The 26466-nt window shown below is 40.0% G+C and overlaps 3 protein-coding genes across 4 annotated transcripts; 2 read left to right on the forward strand and 1 right to left on the reverse strand.

The window, feature by feature from the left end:
* The first annotated feature begins 1443 nt into the window (after positions 1-1443).
* On the forward strand, positions 1444-6854 carry LOC126602460 (protein tesmin/TSO1-like CXC 5). Of its 2 annotated transcripts, XM_050269337.1 has the most exons (8): positions 1446-2290; positions 3103-3210; positions 3426-3603; positions 4195-4554; positions 4862-4962; positions 5032-5126; positions 5604-6008; positions 6203-6854. In XM_050269337.1, the coding sequence occupies exons 1-8, from the start codon at positions 1998-2000 to the stop codon at positions 6445-6447; spliced, it is 1785 nt and encodes a 594-aa protein (XP_050125294.1). In that variant the 5' UTR covers positions 1446-1997; the 3' UTR covers positions 6448-6854. The 2 variants fall into 2 exon arrangements, with proteins under 2 accessions (XP_050125295.1, XP_050125294.1); XM_050269338.1 differs by lacking the exon at positions 3103-3210 and having other exon boundaries at positions 1444-2290.
* Positions 6855-16001: 9147 nt separating this feature from the next.
* LOC126602458 (peroxisomal fatty acid beta-oxidation multifunctional protein AIM1-like) lies at positions 16002-21852 on the reverse strand. Its single transcript, XM_050269335.1, has 18 exons — positions 21620-21852; positions 21455-21526; positions 21211-21273; positions 21056-21112; positions 20875-20942; positions 20676-20757; positions 20530-20585; positions 20006-20308; positions 19806-19892; positions 19251-19425; positions 18677-18798; positions 18262-18425; positions 17791-18045; positions 17515-17636; positions 17287-17408; positions 16978-17126; positions 16492-16630; positions 16002-16365 (listed from the first exon to the last, which is right to left on the reverse strand). Exons 1-18 carry the CDS (start codon positions 21711-21713, stop codon positions 16321-16323), a joined length of 2175 nt encoding a protein of 724 aa, XP_050125292.1. The 5' UTR covers positions 21714-21852; the 3' UTR covers positions 16002-16320.
* Positions 21853-24020: 2168 nt separating this feature from the next.
* On the forward strand, positions 24021-25824 carry LOC126602470 (protein NONRESPONDING TO OXYLIPINS 2, mitochondrial-like). The gene is made up of 3 exons (XM_050269351.1): positions 24021-24274; positions 24387-24496; positions 25525-25824. Exons 1-3 carry the CDS (start codon positions 24117-24119, stop codon positions 25542-25544), a joined length of 288 nt encoding a protein of 95 aa, XP_050125308.1. The 5' UTR covers positions 24021-24116; the 3' UTR covers positions 25545-25824.
* Positions 25825-26466: the final 642 nt, after the last annotated feature.

Raw genomic sequence — 26466 nt, forward strand, 5'->3', positions numbered from 1 at the left:
ATTTCCACCTTCCATTGTTGAATAAAACCCTAACTAACGAAACTACAACGCGTTGTTTGAGAAAAATTATTTTTTACGAATGGAACACGAAATCGATGTTTCAGAAGCTTCACATGAGGTAAACCGAAAGAGTGTTAGAATCATTTAGAGAATGCATCTTGAAAAAATGACAAGTATTGACGGATATTATATATTGAAATAGAATAAAAGAATCTGGTATTTCCAGCCATATATACTAGTTAAATTGGGAACAAAATGACACAATAACACACCTAAAAAATATGACGAGTAGAAGAAGAAAGATTTCCAATTAGAATTATGAAATCTTTGTTAATAGTAGACATATGAAAATGGATGCATTTTATAGAAGGTAATCCTCCATCCTGGACATAGAGCCTTTAAGATATTTACAGGTCTAGATACCTTATAATTTACCCACAAATTTGGAGATACGATTCAATCTCATTTTCTGCCCCATGAAAAGCGGTAACTCTGCAAAAATTATGTCCTAAAAAGAAAACAAAATGAGATATAAAAACTAGTGTTTGTATGAAAATGTGGGGTGTATGTAGAAAATATAAGGTGTATGTTGAGAATGTGAGATGTGAGGGTATTATGAGAAAGTATATGAGGTGTATTTAGATAATTTTTAATTGAAAAAAGCAAATGTGAGGTATATTAAATATGTTGGGTTTATTCAATAATTTGTATGATGTTAATATAATAAATCATATCACATATCAAAACGTGACAATCTTTTTATTTTAATAATAAAATAAGCATGTGTTAAAATTGTATTGATTGAAAACACCAAGTAATTTAATGTGCCGTTCATCTGAAAAAATTTATCGCAAGTATGGAATCAATGATGTCCAATTGTTTAAAAAATAAAACGTTTCGTAATTAATTTGGAACTTTAGAAACACAAGTTCAAATTATTCACATTATTTATTTCTTCTAGTTGTTGGTGTTTGCACGCTTTTTGTTTCCTTGGTCGAGGATTCTTATTCTTTTCACATCCTGTCCGTCCATTTCGTGCATCGTACCAAACTAAAAATAATCCACCAATCACAAATCAAAGATCACACAGACATGTTAACCCTGGACCCCACCAATTTTCCAATCCCGATTAACCACCTCGAAGTCAGCAAATTCTTTTTAGCGCCAAAACTCCATAGTTTCGTTACTTTTTACTTTTCACCGTTTGATCGGACCGAATCTTTTTCAAATTTACCCCTGTCCTTTCACCACCCAAATCCTAATCGGGACGCGATCTCTCCAGCTACGCACTCCACGCTCCACGATGACCTATCCGACACGTGTCACAATCCCAACTGTGAACATGTTATTATTCCTTTGTGCTGCGTGCACCTGATTTTTATTTTCCTAAGACGCCTCCACTCGGAGTCTCTCACACAGTTTTCACTTGGTGGAAAATTTGTATCTCGTTAAATCGGACGGTTAACTGCCGACCTTATTCTCATCTATGAATTCACACCGTCGATCGTTGATTTCAACAGGCACCGTCGGATCATACCTAGTGTCCCGATCTCACCGTCAAAAAATCGCAGGAATTGAAATTTCAAAAGCCTGGAAGAGAGGGGGAGGAGAGACGAAGTAGAAAGAAGAAGAAGAAAAGAAAGCCCCCTTTGCTCCCTTCACTCTTCTCAATTCCTCTCTCGAAAGCCTCGATTTTTCTCTCTCTACATTCTCTCTCTAGGATTTTTCGGTTTTGCGGACGCCTCTGTTTCGCAATTCGACGCCGTTTGGATTGCCGGTGGCCACTGGCGGAGCTTTGCCGCGAATCTTGAGCTGCGGGGCCGTGCAGTTTCGGAGTGTTTGAATTCTTCTGGAGGAATCTGATTGTGTTTCGGATCTGAAAGCGGGTAAATTTGAGGAATTATCCGGAGAGTAATCAGTGGATTAAGTTTTTTTGTGGAAGAAGAAAAATTCGAAACTTTTGGGTGAAATTTTGGAAATTTGAAATTTTAGATTTCATGGGGGAAGGCGACGGGGCCGATTTGGCCCCGAAGAAGGCTCAATCGGATGCGGCAGCGGGCACTGCCACGGCGTCGTCCTCGTCCTCGATGAACGATGTCCCGGCGAAGAAGCTTGCGAGGCAGCTCGATTTCACGGGGGTTTCTAGCGCTCCGGCGAGTGTGGCGGTGCCGGAGCTCCCTAAGCCACCACTGCCGACCGAGGCGGTGCCGCCGAGTCTGCCAAATCCCCCCGTGGTGTCCATGCCAGTGCCGGTGTTGGTGCCGCAGCAGCCGCATACACTGAAGCTCGTGTAAGTTTGTAGCTTTTCAAGGGGATATGCAAATAAGTTTAATTTGTTTGGAATTGGAAAATTCTGCTGCTTGTTAATTTTATGGCTTCGTAGTTGAATTTCGGTTGAGAATTTGGATTTTGGATTGTGAGGTAATGTGGGAATAGTTCTCAAAATTGGAGGTGATTTGATTGGTGTTTTTTTTTTTTTCTTTTCTTTTTGAGGTGATTTGATTGGTTTTCTATGGAGGGTAGTTTCGGAGCTGGTGTGTTTTCGGGTGTAAGAAACAATGTTTCAATCTTTGTTTGACGGATTGATTTTGGGGAAGTTTTAATGGGATTTTTGCCATTGGCTTTGCTAAAGTTCAGTTTGTTGAACGTGGGCATTTGTAAACGAATGGGAGAATTGCATTTGCATTTCTGGAATAATCGAAATTGATGAGTTGACATTGTTCTGATAGTTCAGTTTTATTGCAAATGTTTTAGTTTGATATCAAGGATCTCTCTTCATCTGAATTTCGATTTACAAAATCTCGTAACCTTACTGATTTGAGTATGACTTTTGTTTTATGCAACATTCATTGAACTGAGTTCGGGATTTTGGAATTTGAGTTGTAATTCTGGCTTTGGTGATAATAAGGCTCTGATCGATGATCTGCCTTTGTCCTTCAATTCATTTACTAAACTTTGTTTGTAAAGCTTGAATTTTGTCGTTGTTATTGCACATATACATCTGAACAGACCATTGTGTCTAAGAGTGAGAATCCACGTGTGCAACCTCAAGCTGTTTTATTTATATTGTAAGCACTAAACACTATTATTTTGCTTTCTTAGGAAACCAGAATCCCCAAAATCGAGACCAAGACCCAATGTTGATGCAAAAGATGGTACTCCTAAGAAGCAAAAACAGTGTAACTGTAAACACTCTCGCTGCTTAAAGCTGTAAGTGCATATCATCTATGCACTCGGTTGGTTAGTATGAAAACCATTCCTTCCAGGATTTGATGATTTGTTACAGATTTCATGGTTCATTTGATTTTCTCTGGTAGTTCTCAGTTGTCATGCAAGAATTGCCAATTTAAATGACTTTTGTGCATCAAAAGGTTTAGGTTGCAAATCTGTAAACTGTTGCAATAAAGTTGTTATTTTATGACCAGGTATTGTGAGTGTTTTGCATCTGGAATTTACTGTGACGGTTGCAACTGCGTAAACTGTTGCAATAATGTTGAAAATGAAGGTGCTAGGAATGATGCAATTGAAGCTACTTTGGAGCGTAATCCAAATGCATTCAGGCCAAAAATTGCGAGTAGCCCTCATGGAGCAAAGGATACTCGGGTATGTATCTCTTAGTTTGATGGCCTAGTTTCAGACATGATGCATCTTTTAATATTGTATTATTTGTTCAACAAACTGAAGTTCAACTATTTGCATTTTGTGAGTTGCAGTTGTCAATGTTACAGAAAGAGATCTCTTTAATACGTGTGCTGTAATTGTAGTGTTTTCTATTTTTACCTTTTATGATGGTTCTAAAGTCACGAGAGCATTCAAGATGTATACTTTCCCTTCATTTTGTTGGTTTCATCTAGTATGGAATTTTGGTCTGCCTGTCGCCTTCATTTTGAAAGTGATCTCGTGGTCTAGGAGTGTATGAAATATCATTACATGTCCAATTTCTTTTGAATGATTTATGAGCTTGTGGTGTATATTGCCTTTCCATTTATGGTGAATCATGTATGGTTTTTATTTTTTTGCCATCACAAGAAATGGCCTAGATGAAAGTGAATTACTGGTTTTACTTTGGTATAGCATTAAATTCAACACCTTCTAATTAGAATTATATTAAAATTTTCTGCTATTGGTGTTTCTAATTATAGTACCCTACATTAGACATTGTTGACAAGAATGTGTCTGGTCTGGAAACATTAGGAGGAAGCAGGAGAGGTTTTGATTTTGGGGAAGCACAACAAAGGATGCCATTGCAAGAAATCTGGGTGCCTGAAGAAATACTGTGAATGCTTCCAAGCCAACATTCTCTGCTCGGAGAACTGCAAGTGCATGGACTGCAAGAACTTTGAAGGAAGTGAAGAGAGACAAGCACTATTCCATGGAGACCATGGCAACAACATGGTATATCTTCAACAGGCAGCAAATGCTGCCATTACTGGAGCTATTGGATCCTCTGGCTATGCATCATCACCCCCAGTATCCAAAAAAAGAAGAGGTCAGGAGTTCTTTGGACCAACAGCAAAGGATCCATCAATACACCGGATCGGACAGTTTCAACAGGTGAATTTAGTCTCATGGTATAAAATAACTTTTGACAAATTAGTTGGTACTGATCAAACGGACAAATGTTCCTATTAAGATGGTGATTTTTTATGAACCTACCAGACCTATTTTCAGATCAGTCGTTGGAAATGCATGAATAAAAATCATGTTTAGTGAGACTCGCATACTTTTTGTTTACTTCTTGTGACACTGAATTTAGTGCTTAAACGTGGACACTGAATGATTTTTGATAATTCTTTCTATCTATTTTTTTAATTCTAGTTTGGGGAATTATCACTAAGTGCATGTTTCATGTAATTTCCAGGGAAACAATATCAGAGCCCCTGCACCCTCTCCACAGTCTTCAGTCCCTGTTAATCGCCTTGGTGGTACTGCAGGATTAGGCCCTTCTAAGTTTACATACAGGTATAATCAGTTTCATGTTATAAACTGAATCAACGTGGTTCAAAACTAATTTATGTATGATCGTTGAAGGTCTCTCCTAGCAGACATCATCCAACCACAGGACTTGAAGGAACTCTGTTCAGTTTTGGTTGTAGTAGCAGAAGAAGCTGCAAAGACACTTGCAGGTAGTTTAATGATTCACATATGACGAATTACTATCTTTCAGATTTCATTGTTTTTCATGAGTGTTTGCACTTATAAGACTTGTGTTTAAAATGATATATATTTTCTTCATTAAACAAAAAAAATCATCTTAGCATGAAGCACTACAAACAATGTTTAAGGACTACTTGCTAAAAAAGTTCTGGAAAGACAGGCCTTCACCCCCACCCCACTTTGACAAACCACATTTTACAAAAAAATTAGTAGTCGGAGATGCTTAGAACCTTGGTTTGTATATTTTATAGTTGATTTTTTATACTGATTTGTCTCTGTCTTTGTCTTAGTAAAGACACATTTAACTACTAATTGGGCATTATAGGGAAAATTCAATTATAAACCATCTATTATTATGATACTTCGAGTAGTCACTTTTCAAGTAGTTTTAGTAGAAATGGGGTTTGTCTACAAATTCTGTACATTAATCTGTCCAATCTGTACAGACCAAAGAAATACAGCAGAGAAGCCGACAGAAACTTCCCTTGCGTCAACAACACAAGACATGTTGCATAGCCAAAAGGAATCTGATGCTCAGAATGCTGTGGCTGATGATCGTTCTAGTGCAAATGACACTGATAAAATCAGCCCTGAAGATTCCAATTCAGACAGTGCTGATGTAACGAGGGGGAGGCCGATGTCTCCTGGAACTTTGGCATTGATGTGTGATGAACAAGATACAATGTTCATGTCAGCGGCTTCTCCTAATGGGTTAATGGGGGATGGTAACACATCTTCACAGTTGCCTAATGGACAAGGAATGACAGAAGTCTACGCAGAACAGGAAAGGATTGTCTTAACGAAATTCCGGGACTGTCTTAATAGGCTCATCACTTTCGGGGAAATAAAAGGCAAGTGGATCACTTTTCTTATATGGACTAGTTACAGTAAAAAGTTAAAAGCTTTCCATAAGTTATACCCAAACCCTTTATCACTGCTCAGGCAAAAAACTGTCAGCATAGTTCATTTATGTTGCGATTTTGTTATTCTTCTTTAATCGATTCTTCCTTGGGAATCAATGTACCTCTTCCATTTAACACTGCAGAAACAAAGTGCTCATCTTTAGCCAGAAGGGAAGCGGAAACTCAAAAAGACCAACACAGCAATAGCAGTACAAACGCAAGAATAGATTCGTGGAATCCGCAGGGGCCAATTAGCAATGGTGTTGCAAGAACTGCTGTTTCACTCGCACCCAAGACAACGACATCACAGACGGTTACTGCAGCAGTCTCAGCCCTCAGTAAAACTCCCTCCCATCCGGAAAACAGAGATGGGAGACCAAAAGCTTAAAATAGAGATGTAAAAAGATTTCAGCACACAAGATTTGCCAAAGGTATTGTCTCGCTTTGATTTCTCTCCGTTGCAGCATAAAGCCGGTAATTAGGAAGTTATTAACAACTCCTAGGAGTATCTAATTTTTCTTAATTTTAAGGTTATTAATATATTTAGAGATTAGTTTTTCCTTAGCTCTTTAACCATAGTTTTTTGGTCGAAGCTGTGTAAAGTGCAGAGCCTTGTAATTGTGTAAGATATCGGTTTTAGATCGTTACATACAAATTAACATCACAGCTTGTATTTGCTACATGCTGGGATAAATTTATATTTCCTTCCCCTTTGATGTTTTCACATGTGGAGAAAGAAACAACGAGCATTTACCACTAAGGGTGGAAATAATATGTAACTAGGTTTTTCCTTGATGGGAATATTGTGGTTATGCGCCTTGTGTTTAAACAATTAACCTTGTTGAAACCACTGACAATTTCCGATGAAAAATGATTTTCATAAGATCTTTTGCGTATTTATTGAGCTATCTTACCATTTAGTGAGTTACATTAGTATTTCATTGAATTTTTTTCTTTTTAACAAACGATATTATCTACATTAAGAGGGTGAGAAGTAGGTTTAGCTTCATAATGAGCTAGTAATAATGTGGTTCAATTTCATCTTTGGCGAGAATCGAACTTAAGATATCTCACTTACAAGTGAAGAGGAACACCGTTAGATTGTAGTACTAAGTGGTAATATTTCATTGAATTTTGAAGCTGAAAAACAAGCGGGATAAAAATTTAGACATTTTGAAATGTCCTTAAATTTTAGGAAATGGATTTCGTTGAACTTTTAAGTTCGAAATTAAATGCTAGCGAAAAAAAAAAAGTTTGTTTGACTGAAATTTGTGGACCAAATTTGTTTGAACCGAAATTTTGCAAGTATTAGGGAAGCAATATTATAGAAGTTAGGATTACAATTGTCTACTATCGGCAATGAGTAATGCCAGTTACAAATAATGTTAGGGACCCTAAATATGTGCACCGAATTTAAGTGCGAAATAATGTGACACATCACCAGTTTAAAATAATAAACAACAACAACAACAAAGCCTTTTCCCACTAAGTGGGGTCGGCTATATGAATCCTAGAACGCCATTGCGCTCGGTTTTGTGTCATGTCCTCCGTTAGATCCAAGTACTTTAAGTCTTTTCTTAGAGTCTCTTCCAAAGTTGTCCTAGGTCTTCCTCTACCCCTTCGGCCCTGAACCTCTGTCCCGTAGTCACATCTTCGAACCGGAGCGTCAGTCGGCCTTCTTTGCACATGTTCAAAATCACCGGAGCCGATTTTCTCTCATCTTTCCTACAATTTCGGCTACTCCTACTTTACCTCGGATATCCTCATTTCCAATCTTATCCTTTCTCGTGTGCCCACACATCCCACGAAGCATCCTCATCTCCGCTACACCCATTTTGTGTACGTGTTGATGCTTCACCACCCAACATTCTGTGCCATACAACATCGCTAGTCTTATTGCCGTCCTATAAAATTTTCCCTTGAGCTTCAGTGGCCTACGACGGTCACACAACACGCCGGATGCACTCTTTCCATTCAGCTCGTATTCTATGGTTGAAATCTCCATCTAATTCTCCGTTCTCTTGCGAGATAGATCCTAGGTAGCGAAAACGATCGCTTTTTGTGATCTTCGCTAGATTGCTTCGGTCATTAGTGTGGATAAGTATATAAATGGATAGAGATAGGAAAGCAAACACAAGATGTACGTGGTTCACCTAGATTGGCTACGTCCACGGAATAGAAGAGTTCTCATTAATTGTGAAGGGTTTACACAAGTACATAGGTTCAAGCTCTCATTTAGTGAGTACAAGTGAATGATTTAGTACAAATGACATTAGGAAATATTGTGGGAGAATGATCTCGTAATCACGAAACTTCTAAGTATCAGAGTGGTGTCATCTTGACTTGCCTTATCTGTCTCATAGGTAGATGTGGCATCTTCTCTGGAAGTACTCTTCCTCCATCCAGGGGTGGTATCTTTAACTGGTGGAGATGCACAAGGTAATGTATCAATTTCACTTGAAGCTTACTTGTAGTTTCAGGCTTGGTCAAGCGCGATACAAACCATGTAGTAGGAGTCCCCCAAGTCGCCGAGCTAGGGGGTCTGCTGAAAGAGGTGACAGACAAGGTAAGCAATCAGAGCTCCGACTGATTGTTCACCTTCTCCCCATCTTGCAGCAGCATGAAGGATAAAGAGAAGAAAAATGAGAAGAGATGATATGAGATACTTTTGCTTTTGAAGAAGTAACTTTCCACAGGCTTATTCTTGAACTGAGCTGGAGGGTTTTCTGGTTTCCTCCAGAGTATAAGGCCGACTGAAGAATTTGAGGGTCAAAACAAGTCCATCAAATCTAGAGTACGTTCCACCCTGCTGATATGGGATACTTTTGCTTTTGACAGAGTAATGAATGTATCGGCACGTGTGCTGTTACGCTTGTCTCCACATGCTTCCTTGTATCCTTCGCACTTGCCCTATCTGTTCCTCAAGCAGATGCGGAATCTTCCCTGGAAACATAAGATGTTGAAGATGAGTACTCGAGAGCAATGCCAGGTAAGTAATCAGGTAAGGGGTTCCAGGCAGTCAGTTCCTGGCTGGAAGCTTGATTCCAAGTGCTGACTGATTGCTCTCTTTCTCCTTGTCTTGCAGGTAAAAACAAGGCCAAAAGAAAAGACAGGGAAAAAGCATGATATGGGATACTCTTGCTTTTAACCCTGATGATATGAGATATTCTTGCTCTAGTATAGCTTGTTTGCAGAGGTATTATCGGGGGGAAAGAAAGCTGAATATTTCGAAAGGCTTCGTTGGGAGTGCCCTTTCAGATATGATGAAGGGTTGAGCATTTTTGCAGGTCTGCCTGTCCGTTAGGGATGGAGGTCGACATATATAGGAGTCTCCCTAACTACAAGTAGTAATGCTATTCCTTTACCCTGCTTGGTCATAGCACGGTAGTGGGAGCTGCCAGTTTCACATGTTTTAACTCTGTCAGAGCACTTTGAAAAAGTGGTCTGTGGTATCTGGCTCTCGAGATTCGGAGAACGATGCCTCTTCGATTTTTGAGAAAGCAATCATGCTGGGGGTATGACTCTCGAGATTCGGAGAGCAGTGTCTCTTCGATTTTTGAGGAAGTAATCATGTTGGGAGTCTGGCTCTCGAGATTCGGAGGGCGGTGCCTCTTCGATTTTGGAGCAAGCAATCTTGTTGGGAGTGTTTTCTCGAATGTGAGTAAAGGTTGGGCATGTTTGCTAGTCTACCTTGCCACGAAGCACAAAGGTTGACACACAGGGACTTTCCAATTATCCAGCAATGGTACTGTTCCTTTACCCTCTCTTCGATTTTGAGAAAGTAGTCATGTTGGGAGTCTGGCTCTCGAGATTCGGAGGACGGTGCCTCTTCGATTTTGGAGCAAGCAATCTTATTGGGAGTGTTTTCTCGAATGTGAGTAAAGGTTGGGCATGTTTGCTAGTCTACCTTGCCACGAAGCACAGAGGTTGACACACAGGGACTTTCCAATTATCCAGCAGTGGTACTGTTCCTTTACAGTTGTGGGTAATAATATGGTAGCTAGACCTTCAAAATTTATGTGTCTAAACTTTTGTTAGTGCTGTTTCTTTGCTATTCTTTTACCTTTCTTGGTCAGAGCGATGTAGTGGGAGCTGCAAGCTTCACGTGCTCAACTTTGGCAGAGAACTTTGGCAAAGTTATTTGTGGTACCCATGAGCTATTGTTGCGTGTGGGAAGTGGGTGATTGAACAGTAAGATTCATGTGCTTTCTATTTCACTAGAAGTCTTCGACAGAATGCCCATAATTTCTGCAAAGCTGAGTGTACGTGTGACAGGTGCTGACAAGGCTAGAAAAGTAGGTGCCTCTTCGATTTCTGAGATCGGCCCTCGTGGTCTCTGAGCAGCCCAGCTTTTGAGAAAGCGAGCGCCTCTTCGATTGATTCGGAGAACGATGCCTCATCGATTTTTGAGAAAGCAATCATGCTGGGGGTCTGGCTCTCGAGATTCGGGGAGCAGTGTCTCTTCGATTTTTGAGAAAGTAATCATGTTGGGAGTCTGGCTCTCGAGATTCGGAGGGCGGTGCCTCTTCGATTTTGGAGCAAGCAATCTTGTTGGGAGTGTTTTCTCGAATGTGAGTAAAGGTTGGGCATGTTTGCTAGTCTACCTTGCCACGAAGCACAGAGGTTGACATACAGGGACTTTCCAATTATCCAGCAATGGTACTGTTCCTTTACCCTCTCTTCGATTTTTAAGAAAGTAGTCATGTTGGGAGTCTGGCTCTCGAGATTCGGAGGACGGTGCCCCTTCGATTTTGGAGCAAGCAATCTTATTGGGAGTGTTTTCTCGAATGTGAGTAAAGGTTGGGCATGTTTGCTAGTCTACCTTGCCACGAAGCACAGAGGTTGACACACAGGGACTTTCCAATTATCCAGCAGTGGTACTGTTCCTTTACCCTTGTGGGTAATAATATGGTAGCTAGACCTTCAAAATTTATGGGTCTAAACTTTGTTAGTGCTGTTTCTTTGCTATTCTTTTACCCTTCTTGGTCAGAGCGATGTAGTGGGAGCTGCAAGCTTCACGTGCTCAACTTTGGCAGAGAACTTTGGCAAAGTTATCTGTGGTACCCATGAGCTATTGTTGCGTGTGGGAAGTGGGTGATTGAACAGTAAGATTCATGTGTTTTCTACTTCCCCAGAAGTCTTTGACAGAATGCCCATAATTTCCGCAAAACTGAGTGTGCGTGTGACAGGTGCTGACAAGGCTGGAAAAGGCTGGAAAAGTAGGTGCCTCTTCGATTTCTGAGATCGGCCCTCGTGGTCTCTGGGGAGCCCAGCTTTTGAGAAAGCGAGCGCTTCTTCGATTTTTGAGATCGGCCTTCGTGGTCTTTGAGCAGCCCAACTTTTGAGAAAGCAAACGCCTCTTCGATTTCTGAGATCAACCCTCGTGATTTCTAAGCAGCCCAGCTTTTGAGAAAGCAAACGCCTCTTCGATTTCTGAGCAGACGCCTCTTCGATTTCTGAAGCTTCGTCGAGTGCAGATTTTTATAGGGGCTGACATTAAGTTCCAAAGCACACTTGAATCTCCACCAGTAGAAGCTTCATTCTTGCACTTCTAAGATCTTGATTTGTCCGACCTCTTCTCTCTTCAACACCTTTGAAAATGTCTGGCCCCTCCGACCGTCGTTTTGACTTGAACCTTGTTGAAGAGGCAGCCCCGCCTTCTCCAGACAACATATGGCGCCCATCCTTCGTCTCCCCTACTGGTCCTCTTACCGTTGGGGATTCCGTGATGAAGAATGATATGACCGCTGCGGTGGTGGCCAGGAACCTTCTCACTCCCAAAGATAACAGACTACTTTCCAAACGGTCTGATGAGTTAGCTGTTAAGGATTCGCTGGCTCTCAGTGTTCAGTGTGCAGGTTCTGTGTCTAATATGGCCCAACGCCTATTTGCTCGAACCCGCCAAGTTGAATCATTGGCGGCTGAAGTGATGAGTCTCAAACAAGAGATTAGAGGGCTCAAGCATGAGAATAAACAGTTGCACCGGCTCGCACATGACTATGCTACAAACATGAAGAGGAAGCTTGACCAGATGAAGGAAACTGATGGTCAGGTTTTACTTGATCATCAGAGATTTGTGGGTTTGTTCCAAAGGCATTTATTGCCTTCGTCTTCTGGGGCTGTACCGCGTAATGAAGCTCCAAATGATCAACCTCTGATGCCTCCTCCTTCTAGGGTTCTGTCCAGTACTGAGGCTCCAAATGATCCCCCTCCGGTACCTTCTCTTTCTGGGGCTCTACCGACTGCTGAGACTTCTCCTAAGCAACCTTTGTGAAAGCTCCCTCTTGTGTGCTTATTTTGACTCATGTATATGTACATATTTGTAGCTTATCGGGGATATCAATAAATAAGCTTTCCTTCATTTCAACGTATTGTGTTAAATACACCAAAGCCTTCTTCGCTAAGTTCTTTGAATTTTCTTTTGTTAAAGCTTGTATGTTGAAGCTTTCTGAGTGGAGCATGTAGGTTGGGGTAGTGTTCCCTTAATTTCCCGAGTGAGGAAAACTTCTCGGTTGGAGACTTGGAAAATCCAAGTCACTGAGTGGGATCGGCTATATGAATCTTAGAACGCCATTGTGCTCGATCTTGTGTCATGTCCTTCGTTAGATCCAAGTACTCTAAGTCTTTTCTTAGAGTCTCTTCCAAAGTTTTCCTAGGTCTTCCTCTACCCCTTCGGCCCTGAACCTCTGTCCCATAGTCGCATCTTCTAATCGGAACGTCAGTAGGCCTTCTTTGCACATGTCCAAACCACCGTAACCGATTTTCTCTCATCTTTCCTTCAATTTCGGCTACTCCTACTTTACCCCGGATATCCTCATTCCTAATCTTATCCTTTCTCGTGTGCCCACACATCCAACGAAGCATCCGCATCTCCGCTACACCCATTTTGTGTACGTGTTGATGTTTCACCGCCCAACATTCTGTGCCATACAGCATCGCCGGCCTTATTGCCGTCCTATAAAATTTTCCCTTGAGCTTCAGTGGCATACGGCGGTCACACAACACGCCGGATGCACTCTTCCACTTCATCCATCCAGCTTGTATTCTATGGTTGAAATCTCCATCTAATTCTCCGTTCTTTTGCAAGATAGATCCTAGGTAACGAAAACGGTCGCTCTTTGGTATTTCTTGATCTCCGATCCTCACCCCTAACTCGTTTTGGCCTCCATTTGCACTGAACTTGCACTCCATATATTCTGTCTTTGATCGGCTTAGGCGAAGACCTTTAGATTCCAACACTTCTCTCCAAAGGTTAAGCTTTGCATTTACCCCTTCCTGAGTTTCATCTATCAACACTATATCGTCTGCGAAAAGCATACACCAAGGAATATCATCTTGAATATGTCGTGTTAACTCATCCATTACCAACGCAAAAAGGTAAGGACTTAAGGATGAACCTTGATGTAATCCTACAGTTATGGGAAAGCTTTCGGTTTGTCCTTCATGAGTTCTTACGGCAGTCTTTGCTCCTTCATACATATCCTTTATAGCTTGGATATATGCTACTCGTACTCATTTCTTCTCTAAAATCCTCCAAAGAATGTCTCTTGGGACCCTATCATACGCTTTTTCCAAATCTATAAAGACCATGTGTAAATCCTTTTTCCCATCTCTATATCTTTCCATCAATCTTCGTAAGAGATAGATTGCCTCCATGGTTGAGCGCCCTGGCATGAACCCGAATTGGTTGTCCGAAACCCGTGTCTCTTGCCTCAATCTATGCTCAATGACTCTCTCCCAGAGCTTCATTGTATGACTCATTAGCTTAATACCCCTATAGTTCATGCAATTTTGTACGTCGCCCTTATTCTTGTAGATAGGCACCAAAGTGCTCATTCGCCACTCATTTGGCATCTTCTTCGTTTTCAAAATCCTATTGAAAAGGTCAGTGAGCCATGTTATACCTGTCTCTCCCAAAAGTTTCCACACTTCGATTGGTATATCGTCTAGGCCTATTGCTTTTTTATGCTTCATCTTCTTCAAAGCTACAACCACTTCTTCCTTCCGGATTCGACGATAAAAAGAGTAGTTTCTACACTCTTCTGAGTTACTCAACTCCCCTAAAGAAACACTCATTTCATGTCCTTCATTGAAAAGATTATGAAAATAACCTCTCCATCTGTCTTTAACCGCGTTCTCTGTAGCAAGAACCTTTCCATCCTCATCCTTGATGCACCTCACTTGGTTTAGGTCCCTTGTCTTCTTTTCCCTTGCTCTAGATAGTTTATAGATATCCAACTCTCCTTCTTTGGTATCTAGTCGTTTATACATATCGTCGTAAGCCGCTAACTTAGCTTCTCTGACAGCTTTCTTCGCCTCTTGCTTCGCTTTTCTATACCTTTCACCATTTTCATCAGTCCTCTCCTTGTATAAGGCTTTACAACATTCCTTCTTAGTCTTCACCTTTGTTTGTACCTCCTCATTCCACCACCAAGATTCCTTTTGGTGTGGGGCAAAGCCCTTGGACTCTCCTAATACCTCTTTTGCTACTTTTCGGATACAACTAGCCATGGAATCCCACATTTGGCTAGCTTCCCCCTCTCTATCCCACACACATTGGGTGATTACCTTCTCTTTGAAAATGGCTTGTTTTTCTTCTTTTAGATTCCACCATCTAGTCCTTGGGCACTTCCAAGTCTTGTTCTTTTGTCTTACTCTTTTGATATGTACATCCATCACCAACAAGCGATGTTGATTAGCCACGCTCTCTCCTGGTATAACTTTGCAATCCTTACAAGTTATACGATCCCCTTTCCTCATTAGAAGAAAATCTATTTGTGTTTTTGACGACCCACTCTTGTAGGTGATCACATGTTCTTCTCTCTTCTTAAAGAAGGTGTTGGCTAAGAAGAGATCATATGCCATTGCAAAATCCAAGATAGCTTCCCCATCCTCGTTTCTCTCCCCAAAACCATGGCCACCATGAAAACCTCCATAGTTGCCTGTCTCCCTGCCCACGTGTCCATTTAAATCTCCTCCTATAAATAACTTCTCCGTCTGAGCAATTCCTTGCACCAAGTCTCCAAGATCTTCCCAAAATTTCTCCTTCGAACTCGTATCCAACCCTACTTGAGGTGCGTACGCACTAATCACATTGATAAGTTCTTGTCCTATTACAATCTTGATTGCCATGATTCTATCTCCTACCCTCTTGACATCTACAACATCTTGTACCAAGGTCTTGTCCACGATGATGCCAACACCGTTTCTCATTCTATTTGTGCCCGAATACCAAAGTTTAAACCCTGAGTTTTCTAGATCCTTTGCCTTACTACCAACCCACTTAGTTTCTTGTAGGCACATAATATTTATCCTTCTCTTCACCATAACTTCCACTACTTCCATAGATTTTCCCGTTAAGGTTCCTATATTCCACGTTCCTAAACGCATTTTGCTCTCTTGAACTCTACCCTTCTGTCCTAGCTTCTTCACCCTCCCCCGTCTAATAGGATCAAAGTACTTCTTTTGTGTGTCCCGGGTAAAGTTGATAGGAGCATATGCTCCCAAACAACTTTGAGTGGAGTCGTTCGAAAAGAAGTTTCTATGGCCCCCTTGCTCATTTAACACTGCATCCGGGTGCCGATGGAGATACAGCGACCCTTGCTCACTTATCACTGTGCTCAGGCCACACAGCGCGCCACTTACGGGTGACGCCCTAGCTTTAGCGCGATTTTGTTCTGGATTCATTTTCATAAGGATTCGACGTGATCATGGAGTGCCGGCTGTCGACTACCTGACGCCCTCCCCCTCCTCCTTTATCCGGGCTTGGGACCGGCCATGTAAGACATAGGCGGAGTTACCAGTTTAAAATAATAAATTCTCAAAATGCATTTCATATGCAATTAATTTATTTTAGAAATTTGCTTTTGATAAAAAAACCAAACCCTAAACTCCCAAAAGGGTTCAAAACCACCATATCCTCAGTGCCACGATTACTATAAATTGTCCTTAACGCCTCGCATCTGTTGTATAACCATGAAGTTTTAATGATACATGTTCATGCCTATATTATCAGTCTCAAACTAACAATTTGTCACGCCATCACCCAAATTCAATAGGCGATTAATTTCTGAAGGAAAAAGTCGTTCAGTGCCTCGCCATTTCGAAGCGTTATAGCTATTCACTCAAAGAAAGAGGAGTAAAAGAAAGGTGACAACTTTACATTTTATTTTGTAAACCAGCTGCTAATCGATTAACTCGAGTCTTATTTCCCTGAACACTGAATGTGCTCGAAAACCGGTTGAAAATACGCTTTTTCTGCTTACATGCGTGACCTTGAAGATGCGGATGACGACGCGGGTGCACTCTGCAGGTCAAGAACAAAAAAAATTATGCATGTTTACCAGCGGCAACCCTCTTGTTGCTCTTTTCTTCTCATTCAAATCCCAAAAGGGGAAAAGTTCAAGACGAAAATAAGAATCGATGTTCTTACCAGCGGCAACCCTCTTGTTGCTCTTTCTTCCAAAAACCTGGATGGTTTGAAAAAGTTGCCATATACTCCGGACCATTTCTTGAGACTAGCGTATATATGCTTAGGCCCGACCAGATCTGCCCAAAAGACAATACCCCCCCTGCCACATAACAAACAGACGATGTGAAATCAAGCATGTACATTAACTAACAACATCATTACTGTCAACCAACTGTGAAATCAAGCATGCGCATTAACTAACAACGTCATTAACAACGTCATTACTGTCAACCAAGTGAAAAAACCAATAGTACACAACTGCAACGAGCTTGTACAAAAAGAAGAGTGGTGCTCAAGTCCGGACAATTAATCCCGCAAGGGATCCATTGCCCTGCACCTCGGATGTCCAGATCAAACAATCAGACCTCTCCATTAGCTGCAAAAGTAGAGGCGAATATTTGCAACATGACAAGTTCAAGCAGACACAAAGGTCAATATAGAACTCACCGGTAAGATGGGAAACTCATCCCAAGAACAGATGCGATGTCAAGGTCTGCTGCTCGAATAACTATTCCTTCATCTAGAATACGGCATGCCTCATTTACTACAGGAAACAGTATCACCTCCAGAATATCTTGGTCTGTAACAGTTAAAGGCTGCCAGACATAACCAGCAAACAAGATGAGCATGACAGCCTCATAAAGTATGCATTATATAAAGCAACTACTGAGCCTGTAACAGCAATACAGAGTGTTCCCTTTAAGCTACTGCTGTGCATAAATGAGAAATGTATTTTCTGATGTAAAGCAAAAGCACCTTTCCACCAGGCATGATGTTGGTAACTCGTCGAGATTCCTCAATGAGTGGTAGGACAGAAGGATCAGGTTTTGGCTTGCTACCCTTCTCATAAATGTAATATCCTTTTCCATTGTTTTTACCTAAAATGCCAAAAGCATAAAGTAGTTAGAATAAAGAACATGTTACAATACCCTCCCTTCTTCCAGAAGATGAAGACCTAATAAGATTAGTGAAGTTCAAGATTACCATTTCGTCCATTTTTTATCAAGATCTCAACCAATGGCGATCTAAATGTGCGATCAGGGAAAGCACCAGAAAATTCCTTTCCAACTGCAAGGGCTACTCCATAGCCTGCCAAGTCCTGAAGCCTGCAAGTCAAGAGCAGTAGATATAATTAACAATGTAGTTCTTAATTCTACGATCAGTAGGCAAAAACATTTCTACAAAAATGCCAGATCCTACGTTAAAATGTACAAAATAAAACATGAAAAATCTAGGTATGGTGAAAGGGAAGAAAGTTACTGGAATGGACCCATAGGTAGGCCAAAATCGCTGATGACCCTATCAATTCTGAATACATCCACACCTGAATTGACCAATATATGGGCACCTTGTGTGTAGGGAAAGAATGCTCGATTGACTGCAAAGCCTGTGCAGTTACCAACCACAACTGGAACTTTCTTTATTATTTTTCCAACAGTCAAAAGATCAAGAATTACTTGTGCCGAAGTCTTCTCTGTCCGTACTATTTCAAGAAGAGGCATCACATGAGCAGGACTGTCCATCAAAGAACAATGTGAAATTAAGTACAAAGTACAAACAAAAAGCATTCCACCATAATTACTAGTGCATATATAAAAATTGATAAACAATAAAAAGGGTTTAACTGAGTTAGACATTTGTAAAACACAATGTTTTTAAGTGGCAAATAAGCATGTGTTTTCAAGTGGTAAAAAGATGTGTGCAGCTGGGAAGAAAAACACATAAAATAACCTGAAAAAATGTGCCCCTACAATGCGATCATGGGAGTTTGTCTTTTCCCCAACAACATTGAGGTCAATAGTGGATGTATTTGTAGCCAAGACACAGTGAGAAGGGCAAACTTTCTCGAGTTCACTAAAAATTTTCTGTTTGAGAGGAACACTCTCAATGACAGCCTGCAAACAAGGAATAATTGTATCAAATAACTTTCAAATAGAAATCCAAGAGGTAACATGTAGATTTTACAATTTCATTACAACAGAAATATTAAGTAGACAGCAGATGATCTTCAGGCCCAAAAAGGTGGTTAATACAGACGAGCACCAGAAATCATCTCTATCAGAACGACGAAGGTTTAACAAAATTATCCTAATATAGGAAAGAAAAAATAGAAATTGAAGACAGCTGGCATTTTAAAATTCCCCACCTCTATGACCATGTCCACATCTTTGAAGTCGGAGTAGTCCAAACTACCTTTAAGCAATGAGAGAGCTTTTTGTGCCTTGTCCTGTGTCAGCCTCCTTCTAGTTACTAAGCCTTTAACATTTCCTGTTGAAACAAAAAATAACGAGAAGATTTCAGGTTTCTAATATCACCAGTGCATGCATAAAAAATAAGTATTATTTTATTAGTTATCTGGAAATAAGTGAATCGCCAATCTGCAACAAAACTCAGCAGAGACTGTTATTCCCGGTTAATTTAAACATGATCCAATGCTTAGTTAATAGTCAAATAAAAAATTACCAAAGCCACAAATAAGTACAATGTTATCTAGGTCCCTAATATGCTATTAAAATATTGCACAAATAAAAAACTACCATTCTATTAGATTGACGACAATTATCTTTCACTATATTCATTGCTCACCTAAAACTATAAATGCCAAAGTAAAATTAATAGCAAAAAAATTATACGCTGTACTACAGCCTGAATCCTGAAGCCTCATTCATAACTCATAGAAGAATGGTAAATCTCAAGAATTCTGCCAATGAGGTAACCACCTTCTATCGTTTTTATGCCCTTCTGAAGATATTCAGAGTTGACTTCCTTTAGAACCACAGATATGTTGCTCACAAGAAGGGCCGTAGCAATGCCAGAACCCATCAGACCTCCCCCAATAACAGCAACTTTCTTTATTTGCCTTGGTTTAAGGCCAACATCAGTAACGTTGGGCACCTGCATAAGTTAAAATTTAAGTAGATACAACAAGAAAGAAAAGGAGGGTAGAATGTAGAAACTGCTTCCAAGCAACAGAACATAATCAACACCCTTCACCACATTAAAATAATTAGCAGATACATTCCATAAAAGCATCAACACAAATACAATTACTTAAGGATGCATGCCAAAAACTGGATTGAGAAAGCCAAGCAGAACCATTTACAACAGACAGAAGAGCATAAAACAAACGGGTAAAAATCTCATTAAGAAGCCAGGAGAGGGTTGGTTTAAGGCCAATTCTGACAATAGATGTCATCAACTCAAAGACAGAGGACTGGCAAAAAAGAACAACTACAAAAAGAGGTAAAGAAGCTACTTGTGTATGATGATCTTACCTTCGATGTTGCGCGTTGAGCAAAAAATACATGGACAAGACCTTTTGAAGTGTCCGCTAGAACTAACTCCTTAAAAACTTTAGCCTCCTGAAATAACAATTTCATTTGTTAGAACATATGTGCACCCGGTGCATGCCATTACACATATAAAAGACGATTAAACATGTATAACAAACAAAGCCAACGATATAAAAAATTACCGTTAAAACACCACTGTATCCTCCATGAATAACGCCATCCTCAATCACATTGAGGCATGCTTGGTGCTGAGGCATATTGGGAGCAGTCTTCTTGGCTTGTTGTCGGGCAACTTTCAGTATCTCTCGTGCCTCAGACAGGGATCCAATTTTATCTGTCCTGTGAAGAGAGCGCAACCACGGTTTGCGCCTATCTGCAATGTCCAAAGCCCAAGAGCGAGATACTTTCAGCAACTCTTGAGGAGACACAATAGCATCTATAAGACCCAGCTTCTCCCCTTCTTCAGACAGGATTGGCTTCGATGACTGAAAGTACCACATACTATACTAAATTAGAATCAATGCAAGATGAGCTAATACTGCAAAATAATTTTGAGTAAAACTTTTAAGCTGTTCAAAACAAGTGAACAACTACGTGGGTTCAGCGTATGGACCTAAATAAGTAGTTATAAGATCAAACATGAAAAATTATTTCATAACATTTGGGTATGAAGCTCTAAAAAAAAATGAGCAGAGGAGCCAATTACCAGCATCATTTCAATTGCCTTCTGAAGCCCTACAAGCCTTGGAAGACGTTGTGTGCCTTACATAGCAACAATATTTTCACATTTCAGTACAACAATCAAATATATTTTGGTGTCCAATTCACACCTGTGTAGAATAAAAGTCATACCTCCAAATCCAGGAATCACTCCAAGTGACAACTCCGGAAGGCCAAGTTGTGTTTTTGGAGCAGCAATACGTGCGTGGCACCCCTGCATGAAATTTACTAGTAAGACGCAATTGCAAGACAGTTCTGACAGAAAATTTATCCACCAAACGTATGAAATTTAAAGACTAGAAATTGTCCACTCGGAAGTAGGAGCACAAACCAATGCCAACTCCAAGCCACCTCCTAGCGCAAGTCCTTGGACGGCAGCAACAACAGGCTTTGTCGAATCTGTTACACACATGACACACAAACAGTATTAACGAGATTGTTAATGTTAACTCTGCATAGCAAACATGGAGGCCAGTAATTGACGTTTTCGAGAAGAACATTGGGGATAATACCTTCAAGTGTGTTGACCACAAAGTCAACAGATACATCAGGCATGATCGAAACATCCCCTGCGTCGCCACACAGCAATACAACGGTGAGTTCTCAACCCATTCATCAATTAACTCAACGCTACAAATGGAGAGAGATTAGTTCATTTCAATCATACCAGACTCGTGAACCTTCTCGAAAACATTGATATCGAAACCACCCGAAAACCTTCCTCCATGGCCTTCATCAACCAAAAAAACAAGAAAATAAAATTACATAACATCCACAAAGCGAAGAAAGTCAATACAAAAAATTTCAAGCTTTCGATTATCTAAAATCAGATTTTCCAATTGGCCGAACTGGATCGAACAAAACGAATCGTAGCAAAACTCGATTGAGAGTAGGGATCCAAGCTGAATTACCAGTCAAAACGATAGCTTTCACGTCGTTTCGCCTCCCGGCCTCCTCGAACTTCTCCTTCAAGCCAGCTATAACTGCATAATCACCAAAAAAGAACCCAAAAAATCAAAAAACAAATTACGAATGGTTGAATTTTGACAAAGAAGGAGCGGAGCTAGCTGGATTACTGGGTATGGCCAAGGCGTTGACAGGGGGATTGAAGATGGTGATAACTGCAACGCCGTCGTTTCCGACCTCCAAGGTGACCTTGACCTTCGCCATGGATTCGCGTACCAGAGTCCCCTAGGGCAGCGTGATGAAGATAAGGAGAATTACAGGGGAGAGAGAGAGAGAGAGAATGACGAGATCAGAAAGCATGGGTGCTTTTATATTCTTTTCGGGGTGTCGTGTCTTGATTAAAATGATAGTGTCGGGCCGTTGAATGTGAACTGTCACTCAGTTGCAGGTAGCAAATTAATCCCTTGGTTGTTGTTTTTTTATTTTTTATTTTTTATTTTTTTGAGGGAATTAATCCTTTGGTTGTTGAATTGGGAAATACATCTTCTCCTGATCTCTTTTATTAAGGTCATCAGATTAAGTGATTCGCATCTTTGAAATTTCATCTAACGATCCACCTATTTTAATTCCTTAGACCATCTCCAAAGGAGATGTCAAATTTTGAACATAAAATTTAAATTTTGACAGCTCATGTGGGACTTTGATATCCTTTAAAGTTTTGTTCTCCAACCGATATGTCAAATTAAATTATTATTTTATAAAATAAATTATTAAACTAATTAAAATTTAATGAAGGACATTTAGAGTTTAATCAGTAATTGTTTACCTTTCTTGATTGAAAAGAAGAAAAAAGTATGATAATTGCATCGGTTAACTCAACATTAATTATAATAAATGATTAAACTAATTAAAAATTAATAAAATACATTTAATAATTAATAAAAAAACATTTGAAGCTGCTGTCAAATTTGACAATAACCTCTTTTGCTGCCAATCCATGTCATCGCCACATAGGATTTGACACTTCGGTTGGAGAAATGTCATTAAACGTGATCAAAATGTAGCGAGAATCGAATCTAAAACATTTCATTTATAAATGAAGAGAAATGTCATTAGACGTGATCAAAATATGATGATTGTGCCAAAAAATAAGATAGCAAAGAGCTGATACAGGGTTTTATTTTTTGAGAAAATCTCATGGGCACGAGGTTGAAGTTAAGTGGCTGCATTTTTTAGGCAATCCGGTGGCTTTCATTCGCCCACCCACCCTTTTCGGCCGGATCTATAGGTACATACAAAATAAGATAGCTGGGACGGCCCGGAACATGGTCAAATCATAAGTTTGAGTATGACCATTTTGCAAGATGACAATGAGATTTTAGGAATAAAATTGATTTGATGGCTGATGATGAAGTTGTGCTTGGGAATTTGAACTTGATAAGACTCCGTACTTCTAATTTCTATATCAGACTATGAAAATCTCGACTTTAAAAAAAAAAAAAAACAAATTAGACCTAAAACTTCTAAATTAGACTATAAGTTAGTTATTTTCCACTCACCTAATTTTAGAAAGAAAAAAAATAGAGTTTTATGTCCAATGAACTAACAGTTTTGAGTCACGTCAAATTAAAAAAAAAAATTATTTCAAGTTTTTTATTCAATTTGAAGATTTTGTTTTTACTCATTATTTTTGTTTCTTTCATGTCCTTCCGCCACCTTTTTACATCATCTTATTTTTATGTACTTTCTCTGGACCTCAAGCATAAAAGAATGAAAACCAACAATATGCTTCTAATTCAAATAATTAAGAAAATCTTTAAAAATAAAATAAGATTTTAACTTCGATTCTCGTCAAAATTGAATTTAAATCACATTACTTCTAGCTTATTATAAGGTTCAGCCCATTCCATCTCTCTTTGTCACATCTCGGCCCGGGTCCTTACCACATCATGGGCTCGATTCTACCGTAACACGATATTGTCCGCTTTGAGCCCCGACCACGCCCTCACAATTTTGTTTTTGGGAATGAGAACTTCCCAGTGGGTCACCTATCATGGGATTGCTTTCGTGCGAACTCACTTAATTTTGGAGTTCCGATGGAACTCAAAGCTAGTGAGCTCTCAAAAAGCCTCGTGCTAGGTAGAGATGAGAATATACATATAAACTTACAAGATCCACTCTCCTGAACGATGTGAGATGTTACACTCTTGGTGTATGTAATATCGATTGTTAAAAAAAATTAAGAACTACATCTTTATTAAAATAAAAATGTAAAACGTAAGAAATGAAAACGAAATAACTCAACAGTTTTAAATTTTTTTTTTAATAGACCGGCAACCTTGGGTCAAGTTGAGATAAAAAATTAGGACTAAAAGTCTTGGTCAGAAGTCTTCGCTTTTTGTTTTGGACCAAGTCTTCAAGGTTGTTGGGAATCAATGGATCATTGGATCATATCAAATTCCCAACGGATCATACCAAATATTGATCCATCAATCAGTAGCGGGTCGACCCATGGGCCCAATGGATCATAACCAAAACGCCCTAAACAAAAGAAAACGAACTCCGACGTCGTTTCCTGTGGCAGTCCCCCATAAAGGCATAAACCTTCCCGTTGTCGAGCACAGTGACCGAGTGACCAAAACCCCCAAAAGCTCGAAGGTTTCACCAATGGCGTCCTGCAAAGTTATCTCTAGGTTGTCCTCCCGATTACAGCCCTTCGCGCGCAATCTGACCAAGACGTTGCCGGCATCCGAGCTCTCTCAGCTCAAATCGAGCTTTCTCTCTCCGGCCTCCGCTCCCATGCGACGCATTTCTGGCCTTTCCAGGTATATCAGCTCCTCCAATACTCATTTCTCGTCTTCGTTTTCTTACGACCTGTTTGGCGTCCGAGAAAGTGTAGGGAATATTTGAATCTCAGAAAGATTTTGTCTTTGTTAGGTTACCAGTGGAGTTGGGATCAATGATGCCGTTGCACAGCGCGGTGGCTTCGGCGCGGTTGATATCGAGCTTGTCGATTGACTCCCAGAGCTGGGGATTAGTTCCTCAAGGTGACTTTTTTACTTTAATTTGATGATTTACGTGCTCTGTAGCTTGTACTTGATATGATGTTAACTAGAAAATGCACACCATCTGCTTGTTTATTTGCCAACTTAATCTACTTGTTAAATGTCGGTGTTTAGCTTCGCGTACTGTCGGATCAGTCTCTCACGGACAATTTAAATTGTTTGATGCTGTGTTGCTTCATGATAAAAGAAGCTGTCAGTTGCATTGTTGAATAGTTGTTCGATTGTCCTCGAGCAATCATCGTGAGTGAAAGTGTGGTTTTGAACTACTCAGGGGATGAAGTTACATAACAATGTTCAAATTCTGTTTGAAACAATTGAAGTTTTCTTGTTTTGAATGCTCGGCGATGTGGGGTGTTTGAGCTTAGCATTTGCTTTGAATATAAACTCTCTCTATTTGATTGAGTTTTAGTGATCTAAGTTTCGGATTTAGGTATATATGGTATTTTGTATTATTTATGGACAGCATTGGCTATCCGTTGCCTGCCTTCTTATGAGCCTCTGAGTGAGCTTGTATGGTTAAGCCAAAAGATAACTATCCAGGGGCACACTGTGGTTGTTTTCGTTTTTTAAATGGAAATTTTTGGAGCTAGATATATCCTATTGACTAAGAACTTTTCGGAGCCTCAATTCGCTACCCACTAGTAGTTTATACAAAAATTGTAGGGTGCTCCGTATTTATAAAGAAGAAGAAAAACGGACAAATCATTTTTGAGTCTGGAACTGGCATGCCACTCTCTTTGTTCTTAAAACTGGACATGCGCGTATATTCACACCTGCACACTCTACCGAGTTGTAACAATGAATTCTTGCTAATCATCTTTATGTATAACTATATCAATCAAACAATATACAGCACTTAATGAAGCAATGGGTTAATTGTAAGTAAAAACTTCCTTGTTTTGCTAACCGTAAGTTGGCTTTACATCAGCCTCGATATAATCACGTTTGGCCATTTTCATGTGATAATATCAGGATGAACTCTAACACCTTTTTTTTTCCACATATTTCAGGGATTTCAATGCCTTTATGACAGAGTCTCCCTGTATCAAGTTGTCTCGGATACACTTAGTTCACGTTAGTGACATAAGATGTTGAACAGTTTATCGGACACCCGTGACTGTCGATTTTCATCCTTTTGTTTGAACGTCTGCAATGAGGCTGGACGCTTTTTTGTTTATCCAAGATTGGGCATTATAATGCGAGATGTGCCCGATATTGTGTACTTATTTTATCCATGAGGCCGGATGCTTTCTTTCTTTTCGGTATTCGAATTAGAAAGTTATACATGACAATATGGCATTGCAAGGTGATTCAAGTTCCATTTCAAAGCTGTTCGAAAAAATGCCTATCTACATAACCCTTCTCTCCCAGTCAGTTTTGGGACAAACTTTGAGAGGATAAGATAAGGAGGCCCTCAGTACCTTGCCTTTAGCTGATAAGCCGGTGTTTTTAACGCTCCTCTTTTTAGTCTCCTGCACTTTTATATAATTTAGAGTACAATTGGCCAAAACAGGAGTACCGGAACAGGTACGCCTTGTGGAAAATTTGAGGTTGATTCCTATATATTAGAATCGAACTCACAATAGGCTGGAAATTTGAGTCTAGTAGAGCGAGTTCAGTTCTTGAGTTTAACATAGAACATGACTCTCACTACGATTAAACTTATACTACTACAAAAACAATGGGTGGGACAATATACACGAGAATCAAACTTACATAAACCACCGTGGAACGCTGATTAAAGTTGTTTGGAATATAATCTTGTAAGAAATAAATTGGATAAAAGAGAGCTGGTTATTTCGTTAGTCTCAGGGAATTTACCACTTTACCATCGCATTGGTAAGCAGTCCTGTTCAGGAACTTCATTGAGGCAATAGGGTAGTGACCAGTGAGCCCCCAACTTATTCAACAACTGAGAGGTTTCCTTTTGCATGCGTGTATAGTGGGGTTGG

Source organism: Malus sylvestris, chromosome 15 (genome assembly GCF_916048215.2).
Source record: "Malus sylvestris chromosome 15, drMalSylv7.2, whole genome shotgun sequence".
NCBI lineage: Eukaryota > Viridiplantae > Streptophyta > Magnoliopsida > Rosales > Rosaceae > Malus > Malus sylvestris.

Excerpts from the sequence above, each read along its gene's own strand:
- LOC126602460 (XM_050269337.1), top strand. The coding sequence starts at position 1,998 with ATGGGGGAAGGCGACGGGGCCGATTTGGCCCCGAAGAAGGCTCAATCG. Across the intron at positions 3,211-3,425 it reads CACTCTCGCTGCTTAAAGCT|GTATTGTGAGTGTTTTGCAT; the intron begins GTAAGTGCATAT and ends TTTTATGACCAG. Across the intron at positions 4,555-4,861 it reads GGATCGGACAGTTTCAACAG|GGAAACAATATCAGAGCCCC; the intron begins GTGAATTTAGTC and ends TGTAATTTCCAG.
- LOC126602458 (XM_050269335.1), bottom strand. The coding sequence starts at position 21,713 with ATGGCGAAGGTCAAGGTCACCTTGGAGGTCGGAAACGACGGCGTTGCA. Across the intron at positions 18,799-19,250 it reads GGGCATAAAAACGATAGAAG|GAAATGTTAAAGGCTTAGTA; the intron begins GTGGTTACCTCA and ends TTGTTTCAACAG. Across the intron at positions 18,046-18,261 it reads GTAGGGGCACATTTTTTCAG|TCCTGCTCATGTGATGCCTC; the intron begins GTTATTTTATGT and ends TTTGATGGACAG.
- LOC126602470 (XM_050269351.1), top strand. The coding sequence starts at position 24,117 with ATGGCGTCCTGCAAAGTTATCTCTAGGTTGTCCTCCCGATTACAGCCC. Across the intron at positions 24,275-24,386 it reads CGCATTTCTGGCCTTTCCAG|GTTACCAGTGGAGTTGGGAT; the intron begins GTATATCAGCTC and ends TGTCTTTGTTAG. Across the intron at positions 24,497-25,524 it reads CTGGGGATTAGTTCCTCAAG|GGATTTCAATGCCTTTATGA; the intron begins GTGACTTTTTTA and ends CACATATTTCAG.